The sequence below is a fragment of the Corvus cornix genome, chromosome 2 (genome assembly GCF_000738735.6).
Source record: "Corvus cornix cornix isolate S_Up_H32 chromosome 2, ASM73873v5, whole genome shotgun sequence".
NCBI classification, from domain to species: Eukaryota; Metazoa; Chordata; class Aves; order Passeriformes; family Corvidae; genus Corvus; species Corvus cornix.
The window spans coordinates 123658289-123674527 of NC_046333.1; the positions used below are offsets into that span (position 1 = coordinate 123658289).

A 16239-nucleotide genomic window follows, 5' to 3' on the forward strand; every position below is an offset into this window, starting at 1 on the left:
GACTATATATTTACGTTGGGTCTGATAGCAATCAATGGTTTAGCTTCATTGCATTTCAAGATGTATTTGCACCCAGTGTCCAGTGATAGTGTCCTCACCCTGGAAATAATTTAGTTGCAAATTGACTGGAAGATGGTGAAAATTGAAAGTTAAAATTAGAAATACTCATAATAAACAGCAGAAAAAAGGTCAGATGATGCCGCACTATGATGAGATTGGAATGGTTGGTAAATGAGGTTTTGTGTTTGTCGTGAGATGTATGTGACATGCCTACCCAATGCTCTTGTAATATCCAGCCTAGCAGAAGAGATTATCTGGCAAATTGACGCTGGAAAGAATTTTCTGATGGACTGGGAAATTAGAATTGCACTCTTTTCTTTGATGTGTGCAAGACTGGGCCACATTACACAGCTAGCTCAGGCATAATATTAAGTATAGTATTTAATACTTAATAGTACAACTATCTATAGAAAACAATTATATTCTGGTTTTGATCACAAATGCCAGACTATAAAAATTCACAGTGTAAACATCTAAAGCAATCCCAAATGACTGATCTTTGTATATAATTAATATTAAGTTAGCTCTGAAATCCTATTCTCCACAGTATTTCTTTTAAAGCCTCGCTATATTTAGCTTCAGAATAGTAACCAGGCAGGAGTTATCAAAACAGCACAATAATTATATTGCTCAGACAGTTTAGAAAAGAGAGAGGGTAATTAAACAGCAGCAAATTAATTATTTTGGAAAACAGGCTTTTTAAGCAAAAGCTGATTTGTTTTAATGTAATACACAAATTCATACTGAGCTGCTAGAGAAAGAACATTATTGATTAATCTTTAAAGGCAACCTAGGGTTATCTAAACAGTAGAGAAGAGTCCATTTTGAAATGTATTTATAGAGTATCAAGGATAAAAGCGTATTTTCACCTTTGTGCGTACCAGAGTTGTTTTATTCAACTTTATTTTTCCTCAGAGTTTAAAAAACAAGCAAGCAAACAAAAAAAGACCCTCAAAGACAATACAGACCTTTGAAGTCAGAGCCTCTTTTAAACCAGGATATTTTAAAGTTTAAAATATGTTCTTTAAAAATTATGTTTTCAAAACAGGAATAGTCACACCAGAGAAGGAACCAAAAGTGAACACTGTGGTAGGGGCACAACAGCTTCTTCTGGCAAAAGAAGAGGATGGTGCAGCTAAAAAATCAAAGCCTCCAGAGGACAATAAATTTTGTCATGAGCAGGTAAAAGGAAATGTAACAATTTAATTGCATTCTAGAACTCTTTTTCAAATAACACAAGAATGAAACAGAGATGATATGCTGTTAAAATAGCTATATCAGCAAGTTATAAAAAGCACATTGACTAATAGCCTGCATCTTAACTTGATTTTTTTCCAGTTCTATCAATGTCCTTACTGTAACTACAATGGTAGGGACCCAAATCGTATCCAGATGCATGTCCTGTCACAGCATTCAATGCAACCTGTTATCTGCTGCCCCCTCTGCCAAGATGTCCTCAGCAACAAAATGCATCTCCAGCTTCATTTGACCCATCTGCACAGTGTGTCCCCTGACTGTGTGGAGAAACTGCTCATGACAGTAAGTGCTTCAAATACTGCTGCACATGCTACACAAACATACTTGGGCCTGTGTGCAATGTATTTGTTGTGACGTAGTATTCAGGTAGCCTGAGGAGGGGAGTGGGTCAGGACTCTTAGGTTCTCTTGTCAGCTCATCCAGTGTCTGCTATCCCTTGGGAAAAGGGCTGAAGGTGGATTTCACAGATGCAAAAAGCCTCTAATTCCTCATTGACATTAACCTTGGAAAGGTCAAGCCAGTCCATGTCTCTAAGTGCATGACTTTGAAAGTTTGGTCTAATAATATCCAGGTCTCAGAAGTATTGTGACTTCCATTTGTAAAATAATAGGAACTCCCTGAAGAATGTCGTTCCCAAGTGTAGAAGGATTCCTGTGTATACCTCAACTGTGCATTGCATTACATGAAATTCGCTGTGAAGTAGCAGTTCAAATATCCAGTCAAAACAATGTCAGTAAAACCACAATCAGGCCTAGTATGTATTTGTTATTAGAGCACAAATTCAGTTACAAAACAGACCTCCTGAGACGCACTGACTCTGGTTGCCGTGCCTTCTTAGATGGAAATGTACTTGGAAATCTCAGTGATCCAACTCCTTGTGTACTTATTTCTGTATCCATAAAAGACTCCTTCATTTATATGGTTGTGGTTATAGACCTACCAAGTGGCAAAAATATTAGAAAGAATTGAGAGCTGTTGACTGAAAGTCTAGAGTTCTTTGTGCTTAGAGCTGATGAGCAAATACACACTTGGGGATCTTCTTTTCTTTTCCTTGGTTTTCTACTAATTAGCTCTGACAGACCATGTAATTTTGGCCCACTGAAAGGAAAATGCAGTAGAAATTTAACTTTCACAGACCCTTTTAGAAAAATGGAAAAATATGGAAAATCTCCCCCTCCATTTTGAGCAGCATTAGCTTTCTTCTCAAGTTCTTCATGATTCCCTCTATGCTGATAATGAAGCAATTTTGAAATCTTTCTTCATCGGGTGCTGGGGAGTTGTCCCAATGTTTCTGAGAGGGGAAAAAGCCCCAATGTTTCCCAGAGAAAAAGACTGTAAAACATAATTTGCATAATTGAAATTGTCATCGTTACTAACACTAATATGCTCTGTCCATAATTGAACCCTCTGACAACAAAATAAATAGTATTTATAGCAAATTTTTCTTCTCTGGGACATTTACAGTTCTCTACATAATTTTTTTTAAAAGTCCTTCCCTCCCAAGTAAACTCAAAGTCATTAGTCCTATGAGAGGGTGCTGTTAATGCCATGTTTAAATCACAAATATACTAAATCCAGGGGTTTTTTTAAATGTTTAGAATATTTTTTCCAAGAGGCAATTTGTGTGTGTATATATATATGTAATTCTTATGTATCCAGTGTTAGAGGAACAAAAGCTATTTCTACTCCTAGCTGATAAGGAATGTAGCTTCCATTACTTATTTACAACTCAGAAATCTCTTCTGTGCATAATCTTTCTACCTCTGCATGAAGAAAGTCCTATGCTTCTGTTAGAGGAGTTGCAGCACAGTGTGTACTGATTTACCCAAGGTCCTTTAGACAGAATCTGGCAGTGCAGGAACTTGAACTTTAACTTGCTGAGACTTAATAGAACAGTCCTATATTTCTGATATGAATATGTTTTAAGGATCAAAGCAAAATATAAACATGACATTTTGAACAAATATTCATGTCAACTCAGCTAAACCAAGTCCTACCAGACTAAGAGTACATCTTTCAAAGACTTCTGTCTAAATTTGAAAGTGTAACACAACAGGTAAAGCAATCTGAAGAAGACACATAAGAACCTGAAGGCAAGAAAAAGAAAAAATCTAATTTTAAATGGAAATACGTTGTTACTTCTATATTGGAATAAACACAATTTTCTTTCAATGTTCATGGAATGTCCAGCATTTGTGTAAAAAAAAAATACAGGTGAAGAAAAGTGGGAATGCCCACAGTGAAGGACTGACTGGTCACCATATCTCAACATGATCTTTGTCTTTGGAGGATATCCTAGGAAAATTTCCCTGATAAATCTGATGACCCTGGCAAAGTCACCGAAACCTTCTTTGTGGTGATATTGAGACCAATGGAATATTGAGTGCATATAGTTTTGTAGCATCCCCTTATTGTGGCTTATTTTGAGTTGATTCTCCACCAAGGGACACATTATGCTCTGGATTGTGATTTTTCAGAAACCATTATCAAGGACTGAATCAGGATCCTGATTTAGTACTGAAAGTCATCCAGATATGGTGGATCTTTTGAATTATAATTTTATACTGTTGTGTAGTACTAAATAGTGGGACTTTTTCTGTAATAATACCATATTCTTGGTTTTCAAAGGTTCCTGTACCAGATGTCATGATGCCCAATAGTATGCTATTGCCAGCAGCTGCTTCAGAGAAATCTGAACGTGACACACCTGCAACCATTACAGCTGAGGGATCTGGGAAATATCCAGGTATGCAAGAAAAAGCCCAGACATGTCAAAGCTAGGTATGGGCATTTAGAAATAAACTACTTGTTACTTAGTAAAGGGAATCTTTTTCTGGCTTGCTTATAGCCACAGACGTAAAAAGATAAATGTAGCAAAGGGTCTGAATTTGGATGAGCTAGTAGAATGCACATGTATGCCAGACTGTTTGCTTTTGGTGGAGGTAAAATCAAACAGCAGTGCCTAGCCACTTTGAGGGCAAGATCCTCCTCGTTTAACCAGCAAATAAGACCCAGTCCCAAAAAACAGTGACACTTTAACCATTGATGTGGAATTTTAGGTAAGTGATTTTGTCTTAATTTCCTTAATTAATAGTAGGTTTCTGATCCTGGACACTCACTGTATTATGCACTGGTAAACTTTGCTACCTGTCACAGCATGCCTCTCCCTCTCTTCTCCAACCACTATCATCTTCTTTCTAATCATCTGTCCTACCTATTGTCCCCATTTTTCTACTCTTTCCCTCTTTCCTACTGTTTATTTCTATTTCTTGTTTGGTGCTCCCATTGTACCAATAAACTCCTACCTTCTGGCAAAGGAAAGCCATATGCCATTGCTCGGCCAGATGCCACTGCCAGTTGTGTATGGGTTTTTTCCTTTTTTTAACCTCCTGTTTGTCCTCCTTTGTTTTCTGGGACAAGGACAGGTTGTTATATTTTGCTAAGCCGAAACATGGCATGCTAGACGCCTTTCTTGATTTCTGATGAAAAAATAAATTAAAATGTGTGCTTTCTCTTCTACTTGTGTAAAAGACACTTCACTTTCTTTAATTAGGTGAAAGTCCTGTGGATGAGAAAGGTACCCCTGGGATCGATGAATCAAAACCTGGAATGGAAATTAAGACTGAGGAACAGAAGCCACCTAAGGAATCTACTGAAACACCAGATTGGAATAAGAGCAGCAGTAAAGATACAAAGACCACTGACTCTATGACAGACCAGCTAAATGAGCAGCAGAAGAAGCAACAGCTGTCTGTTTCTGACCGCCATGTCTATAAGTACCGTTGTAACCATTGTAGCTTGGCTTTTAAGACTATGCAGAAGCTTCAGATACATTCCCAGTATCACGCTATTCGGGCGGCTACCATGTGTAGCCTTTGCCAACGCAGTTTCCGTACATTCCAGGCTTTAAAAAAACACTTGGAAGCAGGCCACCCTGAACTCAATGAAGCTGAGCTTCAGCAGCTGTGTGCATCTTTACCTGTCAATGGTGAACTCTGGGCAGAAGGTGAAAGTATGGCACAAGATGATCATGCACTAGAACAGGAAATAGAAAGAGATTATGAGATGGACCAGGAAGGTAAAGCAAGTCCTGTAGGAAGTGATAGTAGCTCTATTCCAGATGATATGAGCTCAGAACCAAAGCGGACCTTACCTTTTAGAAAAGGGCCAAATTTTACTATGGAAAAATTTCTAGATCCATCTCGCCCATATAAGTGTACAGTGTGTAAAGAGTCTTTCACCCAAAAGAACATTCTCTTGGTCCACTATAACTCGGTGTCCCATCTGCATAAACTCAAAAAGGTTTTGCAGGAAGCATCAAGTCCTGTCCCTCAAGAAACCAACAGCAGCACTGACAACAAACCCTACAAGTGCAGCATTTGCAATGTTGCATATAGCCAAAGTTCTACATTGGAAATCCATATGAGATCTGTGCTTCATCAGACAAAGGCAAGGGCTGCAAAACTAGAACCAAGTGGTAATATAAGTAGCGGAAATAGTGTAGCAGGGAATGTTAATAGCCCCAGCCAAGGAATGCTAGAATCTATGAGCTTACCAGCAGTTAACAGCAAAGAAACACACTTAGATGCCAAAGAATTAAATAAAAAGCAAGCTTCTGAATTAATTTCTGCTCAGCCTACACATCACCCACCCCAGTCACCAGCACAACTTCAAATGCAACTACAGCATGAACTGCAACAACAAGCTGCGTTCTTTCAACCACAGTTTCTAAATCCAGCTTTTTTGCCTCACTTTCCAATGACACCAGAAGCACTGCTCCAGTTTCAACAGCCTCAGTTCCTTTTCCCATTCTATATACCTGGGACAGAATTTAGCTTAAGCCCAGATCTGGGTTTGCCTGGTTCTGCCACTTTCGGTATGCCTGGAATGGCTGGTATGACAGGATCACTGCTTGAAGATTTGAAGCAGCAGATACAAACTCAGCACCATGTTGGCCAAACCCAGCTACAGATACTGCAGCAACAGGCACAGCAGTATCAGTCCACCCAACCCCAACTTCAGTCCCAAAAGCAGCAGCAGCAAAGTAGTAAGCTGATGAAAGCAGAGCAAAATACCTTAGTAAGTACAGACTGCCAGCTGATAAAGGATATGCCATCATATAAGGAGTCAGAAGAAGTTTCTGAAAAACACGAGAAGCCAAAGCAAGAATTTACTAATGAGAATGAAGGACTAAAAGAAAACAAAGATATGAAGAAGCCAAAATGCTCAGAACCAGCCATCCCACCACCCAGAATAGCTTCTGGAGCAAGGGGGAATGCAGCCAAGGCTTTGTTGGAGAACTTCGGGTTTGAGTTAGTTATCCAGTACAATGAGAACAGACAAAAAGTGCAGAAAAAAAGCAAGACTGGGGATGGTGAAAACACAGACAAACTGGAGTGTGGAACCTGCAGTAAGCTTTTTTCCAACATTCTTATTCTGAAGAGTCATCAAGAACATGTGCATGGACATTTTTTTCCATATGGAGCGTTAGAAAAATTTGCCCGACAGTACAGGGAGGCATATGACAAACTTTATCCAATTTCTCCATCTTCTCCAGAAACACCACCACCTCCGCCACCACCTCCTCCACCACCTCCTCCTCCTCCTCCTCCAACTCCTTCTCAGCCTTCTTCAGCTGGAGCTGGAAAAATTCAAAACACAACTCCTACACCTTTGCAAGCTCCACCACCTACACCTCCACCACCACCTCCTCCACCACCACCTCCACCCCCTCCACCACCACCACCATCAGCCCCACCTCAAGTCCAACTTCCCGTTTCACTTGATCTCCCACTTTTCCCTCCAATTATGATGCAGCCAGTGCAACATCCTGCACTGCCTCCTCAGCTCGCCCTCCAGCTGCCACCAATGGATACTTTATCTGCCGATCTTACCCAGCTTTGCCAGCAGCAGCTGGGATTAGATCCCAATTTCCTGCGGCACTCTCAATTCAAGCGTCCACGTACAAGGATCACAGATGACCAGTTAAAAATCCTGCGGGCTTATTTTGATATTAACAATTCTCCAAGTGAAGAGCAGATCCAAGAAATGGCTGAGAAATCTGGTCTTTCACAGAAAGTTATCAAGCACTGGTTTCGAAATACGCTGTTTAAAGAACGACAGAGAAATAAGGATTCTCCATATAACTTCAGCAACCCTCCTATAACCGTATTGGAAGATATCAGAATAGACCCTCAACCTTCGGCTGTAGAACCCTACAAGTCTGATGCATCTTTCAGCAAGAGGTCATCCAGGACTCGATTTACTGACTACCAGCTTCGTGTCCTCCAAGACTTCTTTGACACAAATGCTTATCCAAAGGATGATGAAATCGAACAGCTTTCAACTGTGCTTAACCTACCTACTCGAGTTATTGTCGTATGGTTCCAAAATGCACGACAAAAAGCTCGCAAAAGTTATGAGAATCAAGCTGAAACTAAAGACAATGAGAAAAGGGAACTGACGAATGAGCGTTACATCCGAACCAGTAACATGCAGTATCAGTGCAAAAAGTGCAGTGTGGTTTTTCCCAGGATCTTTGATTTAATTACACACCAGAAAAAGCAGTGTTACAAAGATGAAGATGATGATGCTCAAGATGAAAGCCAAACTGAAGACTCTATGGATGCCTCTGATCAAACAGTGTATAAGAACTGTACAGTTTCTGGCCAAAATGACTCGTCAAAAAGCCTGACAGTCACTGCAGCCAGCTCTGGCTCTGGTTCTAGTACTCCTTTGATTCCATCACCCAAACCAGAACCTGAGAAGGCTTCTCCTAAACCGGAGTCCACAGAAAAACCAAAACAAAATGAAACCACCTCTAAGCAAACAGATACAACTTCCCAAAGCACCAAACCAGTACAGTCCACTCCAGTAACATCTTCTGACCCCCAGCCCTCAGCTTCTCAACCACCGCAACAAAAGCAATCCCAGATTGTAGGGAGACCTCCTTCTGCATCACAAAACACACCTGTTCCTTCCAGTCCATTGCCAATTTCAATGACTTCTCTACAGAACAGTCTACCTCCTCAGTTATTACAGTATCAGTGTGATCAGTGTACAGTTGCCTTTCCAACTCTAGAACTTTGGCAAGAGCACCAGCACATGCATTTCCTAGCAGCCCAAAACCAATTTCTTCACTCCCAGTTTTTAGAAAGACCAATGGATATGCCCTACATGATATTTGACCCAAATAATCCTTTGATGACTGGACAGTTACTTAACAGTTCTCTTACTCAGATGCCACCACAAACTGGCTCATCACATACAGCACACCCTGCTACAGTTTCTGGTTCCCTGAAACGAAAACTAGATGATAAAGAAGACAATAACTGTAGTGAGAAGGAAGGAGGAAACAGTGGAGAAGATCAACATCGTGACAAGCGTTTAAGAACTACAATTACTCCAGAGCAGCTGGAAATACTCTATGAAAAGTATCTGCTAGATTCCAATCCCACCAGAAAGATGCTAGATCATATTGCACGTGAAGTGGGACTGAAAAAGAGAGTCGTGCAAGTCTGGTTTCAGAACACAAGAGCCCGAGAAAGAAAGGGACAATTCCGTGCAGTTGGTCCAGCCCAGTCCCATAAAAGATGTCCTTTCTGTCGAGCTCTGTTTAAAGCAAAATCAGCTTTAGAAAGTCACATCCGCTCCCGACATTGGAATGAAGGAAAACAGGCCGGTTATAGTTTGCCTCCGAGTCCTTTGATATCAAATGAAGATGGAGGAGAAAGTCCACAAAAGTACATATTTTTTGATTACCCATCACTGTCATTAGCAAAAACTGAATTATCAAGTGAAAATGAATTAGCCTCCACTGTATCAACCCCTGTTAGCAAAACTGCAGAAATGTCACCGAAGAACCTTTTAAGTCCTTCTTCTTTTAAAGCAGAGTCTAGTGAGGATATAGAAAATTTGAATGCTCCTCCTGCTGACTCTGGATATGATCAAAACAAGACTGACTTTGATGAGACTTCATCAATTAATACAGCAATTAGTGATGCCACAACAGGGGATGAGGGGAACAATGAAATGGAAAGCACAACTGGCAGTTCAGGGGATGCAAAACCTGCATCACCCCCCAAAGAACCAAAACCGCTCGTGAATGACACATTACCAAAAGCAGCAACTACACCTACAAATGAGAACACTGATGATAAATTTCTCTTTTCCCTAACAAGCCCTTCAATACACTTCAGTGAAAAAGATGGCGACCATGACCAAAGTTATTACATTACTGATGACCCTGATGATAACGCCGATCGCAGTGAAACTTCAAGCATAGCTGATCCAAGTTCACCTAACCCATTTGGAGCTAGCAATCCCTTTAAATCCAAAAACAGTGATCGGCCAGGCCACAAACGTTTCCGAACACAAATGAGTAACCTTCAGCTTAAAGTTCTCAAGGCTTGCTTTAGTGACTACCGAACTCCAACCATGCAGGAATGTGAAATGCTAGGGAATGAGATTGGTTTGCCCAAACGTGTGGTTCAGGTCTGGTTTCAGAATGCCCGGGCTAAAGAAAAGAAATTCAAAATTAACATAGGGAAACCATTCATGATAAATCAGACTGGACCTGATGGGACAAAGCCAGAATGTTCTCTATGTGGCGTGAAATATTCTGCACGTTTGTCCATAAGAGATCATATCTTTTCCAAACAACATATTACAAAAGTGAGAGAAACTGTGGGAAGTCAGCTAGACCGGGAGAAAGATTATTTAGCTCCTACAACGGTTAGACAGCTGATGGCACAGCAAGAATTGGATCGCATAAAGAAGGCTACTGATGTGTTAGGATTAACAGTACAGCAGCCAGGCATGATGGACAGCAGTTCTCTTCATGGTATCAGTTTGCCAGCAGCTTATCCAGGACTCCCTGGCCTTCCTCCTGTTCTTCTGCCTGGAATGAATGGTCCATCCTCCTTACCTGGATTTCCACAAAGTTCAAACAGTAAGTCTATAAGGGGATGATTTTCTCATTTTATTAATTTGATCATCTTGCACAGTCACCATCCCCTTCTAAGGCAAAGCATATTATGCATTTGTATCATGCTTATTAGACTGTCGTGGATAGCTAAAAAGTACTCCTGTGAGGTATACTCAGTACATTTCTCTACTGTTGCTGTAGCCTGGATGATATATCTGACTTCTCAAAAAAAAAAAAAAGAGAGAGAGAGAAATATTTTTAGCCCATACTAGGTTTTTCTAACAAAAGCAATAGAAATATATAATTGTTACACTTATTTGTTTGTTTTGAATGATACTCTTTTAGTCAAAACATGGGTTAGAATTTTGTATGGAAATTTTTGTATGCAAATATTTAATGTAATATCTCATGAAGCACAAAATAGATTCTCACATTATCAGTTCATCAGGCAATTGGTTCACCCCTTAGACCACTCCAACCTGTTGTTTAATCCAGAATAAATATTTAACATAAAATGCTGACCAGGACCCTCTGTTATATTTCTGAATAATTGCTTGCTAAAATATAAAAGGGTTTGTTGAAGGTGATTTGTAAAGGCAGTTTCAATTGTAATCCAAATTCCAGGAGTTTATAAAGTCATTGCAGACATGTACCACTTCATTTGGGCTTGCACTTTTAACAGAACATCTAACTCATTTTACTGACAGTTTTAACTCTCATTTGACTCTGGGTTTTGCTCACATTGGAAAGCACTTCTTCTTGCAATAAGTTTCACTGATGCTAAGGAATCAAGTTTTCTGCAGCATGATTTTTTTGGTCCTCAAAGAATGAACCTAATTTATTTCTTGAACTAGGCTCCAGTTTTGCAGTCTAGGTTCATTGTGACTGCAGCCTTGCAGACTGAAGCTCTCCCATTCATCTTCTAGCTTTGCATATTCATATCAAATATGTGCAGAGAAGAGTTAGTAAGCTGGTTAAGACCCCTCATCTCATTCTATCCAGTAATCCCACTTGCTGTTGATCTCTAAACTTTGCTTTAGAAAGCAACATACTTTGGCACATAAAGTAGAGGCTTAATCACCAGTGTTATTAGACATACTGAGACTGTAGCAATGTCTTCTCTACTACCCAGGTCTACTTTGATTGATGATGATCATGTTATTGTTTCCCTAAGTGGTGGTCAAAGCATCTTGTTTTTCTCTTCATTGGATCAGAGAAGCTTTCCTTCCACAATGGAGTCTCTGGCTGTGTGCCCTCTGGCTTTTGTCAAATAGTTATTGGCACAGAGATTGCATATAAAGGAAATATAAAGTTGCTGTATTTCCTTCTTAATGGCATACAGTGTCCTGGTCCTAAAATGGCTGGTTGTTGTTCATTAAAATTATAGATATGGTTTCTCTATATAACTTTGCTGAATAGCTTTGGCTAGGTTGACCTTCAGGTAAAAAGGGCTTCAGAAAACTCAGGCTTTATCTATACTGCTAAAAGAAATTTATTTGGGAATATATTCTTTTAGTTCAACACCAGGAAGTTCCCATGCAAAGTGTGTCCGGGGAATGATCATGGACCCATGGTAGCCTCTCAGCTGTGCTCAGGAGTTGTTTGTGAGGAGGCTAGTTGGCCCAGGCCAAAACAGTGTCCGTAACCATTCTTACTGTTTAACTTTACAGATGGTTTACTCTCAGTTTCTGGGAAATGTTCACTGATACTCTTTAACTCACTAGTATCAATGTAGCCTCAAAGTCTGTAAATTGTCCTGTTAATAATACAAAAGGCATGATTACAGGCCAACTGTTCCATAACAATTCCATATTCAGATTTTCTAATTTTCACCAACTATCTCTTCGTTGATATCATGCACAGTGCACTGCCAATTGAGATGGATTTTTACCCTCTTTCATCTTTCATTTTCTTAAGGTTAATTAGCCCATTGTGGGCAAAGCCCTCTGTGTAAACCAGCTACTAGAATCTTGTTAACTTTCTCTTCTGCCATATGCTAAATACCCCCTACATCCCCCTTTTGTTGCCTGGAAAATACTTGCATACATAAATCTCCATTCCCTAATGATACATAATGGAGCAGTGATAGTGAGTGGAAAGAAAAAAAAAAAAAGATTATTTTAATCATTCATCATAGAAAAACAGTAATGTACTTAGATGTGCTCCAGCATGTACTCAACACTAGTATTTTCTGCACCTAATTAACCCATTTCCATTTTCTTCTCTACCCTGCTCTGTCTGATAGCTCACATTCATATTTGATGCTAAGAACCGTTTAAGAAGTATCTTTTTGGAAGCAAGCTTCCAAGCAAGCTTTTCCTTGGCAACAGCTCTTCTAGCAGCATGTGTATTTTCAGCCAGCAGGACAATTGCTCTGCATCATTCTTTACATGAAGGATTTGCTGAAGCTCCCTGATGGCTCACTATCTTACAGTTCAAGTCTGCTTCTTGTGAATTCCCCTGCAAGTGTGTAATTTCTTCTCTCTAGGACCCAAACCCAAAAATGCACTTCAGAAAAAGCCTCACTGGGATCCCTTATATTGAAATATTTACTTGTTTTCACTGATGCTTACAGCGTTGGTAACTGTTTCTCCTGTAGCAAAGCCTATCCATTCTGTCCTACATGTTTGTTCAAGGGACAATGTTAACGTTAGTAAGATCCTCAATTTGAAAGAATGAATGTGTTTACTCAGACAGGGAACTGTTGAAACCTAATCGTAAACATCATACTTAAAATTCTCTTTTGTGATTCTCTTTCCTCATGCTAGACAAAGAAATAACCCTGATTAGTTTCACTGGTTAATACGAGTTTCTAAGGGATTCCACTTCCATGTTCGTCCATCCAGAATTTTTTACGGATTTCCAAAATACAGAAAACTCAGCTAAATTTTGGAAAATACTATGCTTTTTTAAATGCAGTACTTGCTTTTACAAAAGGTTTGAAATGAAACACTTGAAAATAATGCTAATTCACAAAAGATGGAATGATTCAAGCTACAGTTCATTTTATCTTCTTTATATAGTGCTTAAACTAGATTATTATTTGTGAATATTATTAGATTTTGTGAAATAAGATAGCTTCATTTCTGAATAAAAGGATCTATTAACTTTAAATTCAGTTATTTTTTTCTTAAACAAGTGGGTTTTAATGTCAGAATTATTGTGTAGTTCTGAGATTATGTCACAATCCTCTCACCTGTGGGATACATTTTTCTAGATAATGTAATTTTACTATCTTATGGGCATCAAATGCTGAGCAAGGTCTGAAAATTACTGCAGTGTTTGCTCAGCATAATTCCTAATAAGGAGTTATTTGGTGGAATTCTAATTCATACAGAATTTTAGTTCCAGCTCATCTTTGTTCTTCAAGCTCCTTACTTTCTAGGTGACTGTAGATAGAAGAGTTCACCTGCTGTTTTCATCTGTTCTTAAAATCCACATTCTCTTTTTTTTTCTTAGCTTTGTGTTTTTGCCTATGATCCCTTGCAGAAAGCTAGTGCTTCATCTTGCTTCTAGCTATTAATATTGGTTCTATGAACCTTTTAATGTCATCATCATTACCATAGGTTCTTTGCACATCACTTAATCCTGTGCTGCCTTGAAGATTCACAGCAGCTTTTTCCAAGAATGCACACATCACTGGGTAGTATGTACTTAGTGGGTTTTGAAATCTTATCAAGAGAGGAATTTGATTCAGCAGCAATGGCTTCCATTATTATTAGTGCATTAAATTCTGTTCTCTCTTTGCTTTTGGCCCATTGGTAGCAGTTTCATTTTTATATTTTTAGCCCTCCAGTTCCTCCAAGTGAAAGAGAAGTCTCTCCTCTTTGATAGCCACTTAAAAGAGTTAGCAGGATTAGAATGTTTGTTCATGATTAGTGCATTTTGCACTCTGTATCTCTCATGTCTGTAAATTGACCATTAGCTTCATCAGTTTTTTTTCATTTAGTTTTGGAAACCCTCAGTTCTACATTTAACTTCCAGTAAAACAAGTGGATTGCACTTTTCTAAAGCAATCTGTCTGGATATTAGACTGAATTCTGTGTATTTCAAAACATTCCAAAGAATATCTGGAAAATTGAATAGATCTTGCTTGTTCTGGGCATCATCAGTGTGCTTAGATTGAAGACAGCAAAATGTACAAGGGTTGAAGACGTTAAGAATAAAACAAAATCGGAAAAATCCTAAGTAGGTGGCAAGCCCAAATAACCATGACAAAGATGGGGCAGCAGTTCACACTAACTGCATCACTCAAGTTTTTTCAATCCACGCTATTTATCATTTCATATATTTTCAGCAGGCTCCACACACAATTGCCTGGTACTTCCTGTTGGAAGCATAGGGGCAAGTAATAGCATCTTCAGTATTATTGTGCAGTAACTCTGGCAATTACCCACTTTTTAATTATAGCTGTTGTGACTTGTTTCACTGTACTAATTCATGCTCACAATGCATTTTAACTCCTTAGTGTTCCCCTACCATTAAATTGGAGTAATGACACAGTGACAAACATTAAATGGCCTCTTTGTGAAATCTGATAATTATTCCCTTTGAATCCTAATTGCTTTATTCTTAAGTAATGCTAAGCACCTGGATATTGATGATTTAAACGTTATTCTTGTTCACTCCATTAGTGCTTCCTTGTGGCTAATACCTATCTAGCCTCCATTACAGAGCCTGCATTTATTGTTCTCTTATCTGTGCACTAGTAGACTGTTCCTGACATAACTTCACTTTTACAGTTCCATGTGCATGACACACTTTGTGTGCTCTTTTCTCTAGCAAACTGACTTGCCTGAAAAAACGACAATGGGTGTAATGTACAGCCTCTTACAGTCAGTCGCCTTTCCTACCCTGTGCTATCATTTAATTTTCTGACCAACTATACATCTCACAGAAGCTGCTTTTTTAATAGACTGTTACCAGCCACTGCACTATATCTGGTACTTGAAACAGAGAAAAGATTTCTTCCATTAAGTTATGAGGCATACTTCTTGTGTGTATGCACCCTCCAGACAGAACCAGTCCTTCCTTACGTTCCTTTCTCTAATGACGTGGAGGACGTTGTGCCTGAATGCTTCAAGTAAACCAAGAACAGCAGTGTTCCTGTGTTAAAGTACTTTAGTGCTATTACGCTTATTTCCCAGCAAAGACTGCATTGACCTGATTGTTGTGGTAAAGAAAAGCTCAACTCTCAAAAACGAAAATGTAAGCTGTGTGGTGTCCCAGTAATGAATAGCATTGACCTGATTGCTGTTAGGTTTTGAATGGTCATTTCCTGTTGATATTTACTTACCTAAACATCTTTCTTTATTATTATTGCATTTCCCCCCAGCAATTTGGATAAAGATTCCTTTTTATTTGAGATCTAATTACTTGTAGTGAGCACCATAATTACCAGGTTTCTTAGGTGAAGGATGTGTGGGTTATATCATCCCAGAGGCATGATAAAAATTAGTTAAAATGAACAACAAAGTAGAGATCTCTCAAAGTATCAATTAGAGGGAAGCACTCTCACTGTGCTTAATGCTTCTTTTCTAATAATCTACTGCCGAGCCTACAGAAGAAAATGAACAAAAAAAGGAGAGTGTTATTTCTACAGGTATAAATCTGATCCTGCCAATGGAGCTGGGTTGCCTTCCACTGCCTTTCATAGGACTGCACTGTAGGCAGAGGTTCATGTTGGACACCCATGCTGGTAGAATCAGGATTATGAAGTGAGTAATAGCTGTTGGTTTTGCTGTAGATTGTACCCTATGAATTTAAAGCTGTAAAACTCACAGAAATGTACTAAAAGCCATTTAAAAATAATTCATGCCATAGGTAATTCCAGAACACTTGAGAAATGCTGATTATTACAAGACGTATTTTGCCTTGTGCATTGATGACAGTCATATTTTTGTTGTTTTCAGCGTTAACATCTCCTGGTGCAGGCATGCTTGGGTTTCCTACTTCAGCTACTTCGTCTCCTGCCCTGTCTCTCAGCAGTGCCCCCT

The 16239-nt window shown here is 39.1% G+C and overlaps 1 protein-coding gene across 3 annotated transcripts in view; it reads left to right on the forward strand.

Annotated features, from left to right (window-relative positions):
• ZFHX4 (zinc finger homeobox 4) overlaps positions 1-16239 on the forward strand; it is a 149246-nt gene that overhangs the window by 128895 nt on the left and 4112 nt on the right. For all 3 annotated transcript variants that reach the window (XM_010405066.4, XM_010405069.4, XM_010405067.4), the window contains exons 6-10: positions 1109-1242; positions 1399-1599; positions 3946-4063; positions 4871-10267; positions 16156-16239. The exon at positions 16156-16239 is cut by the window's right edge and continues 4112 nt beyond it. In XM_010405066.4, coding sequence (XP_010403368.3) covers positions 1109-1242; positions 1399-1599; positions 3946-4063; positions 4871-10267; positions 16156-16239 — 5934 coding nt within the window. The remainder of the gene's footprint in view (positions 1-1108; positions 1243-1398; positions 1600-3945; positions 4064-4870; positions 10268-16155) is intronic.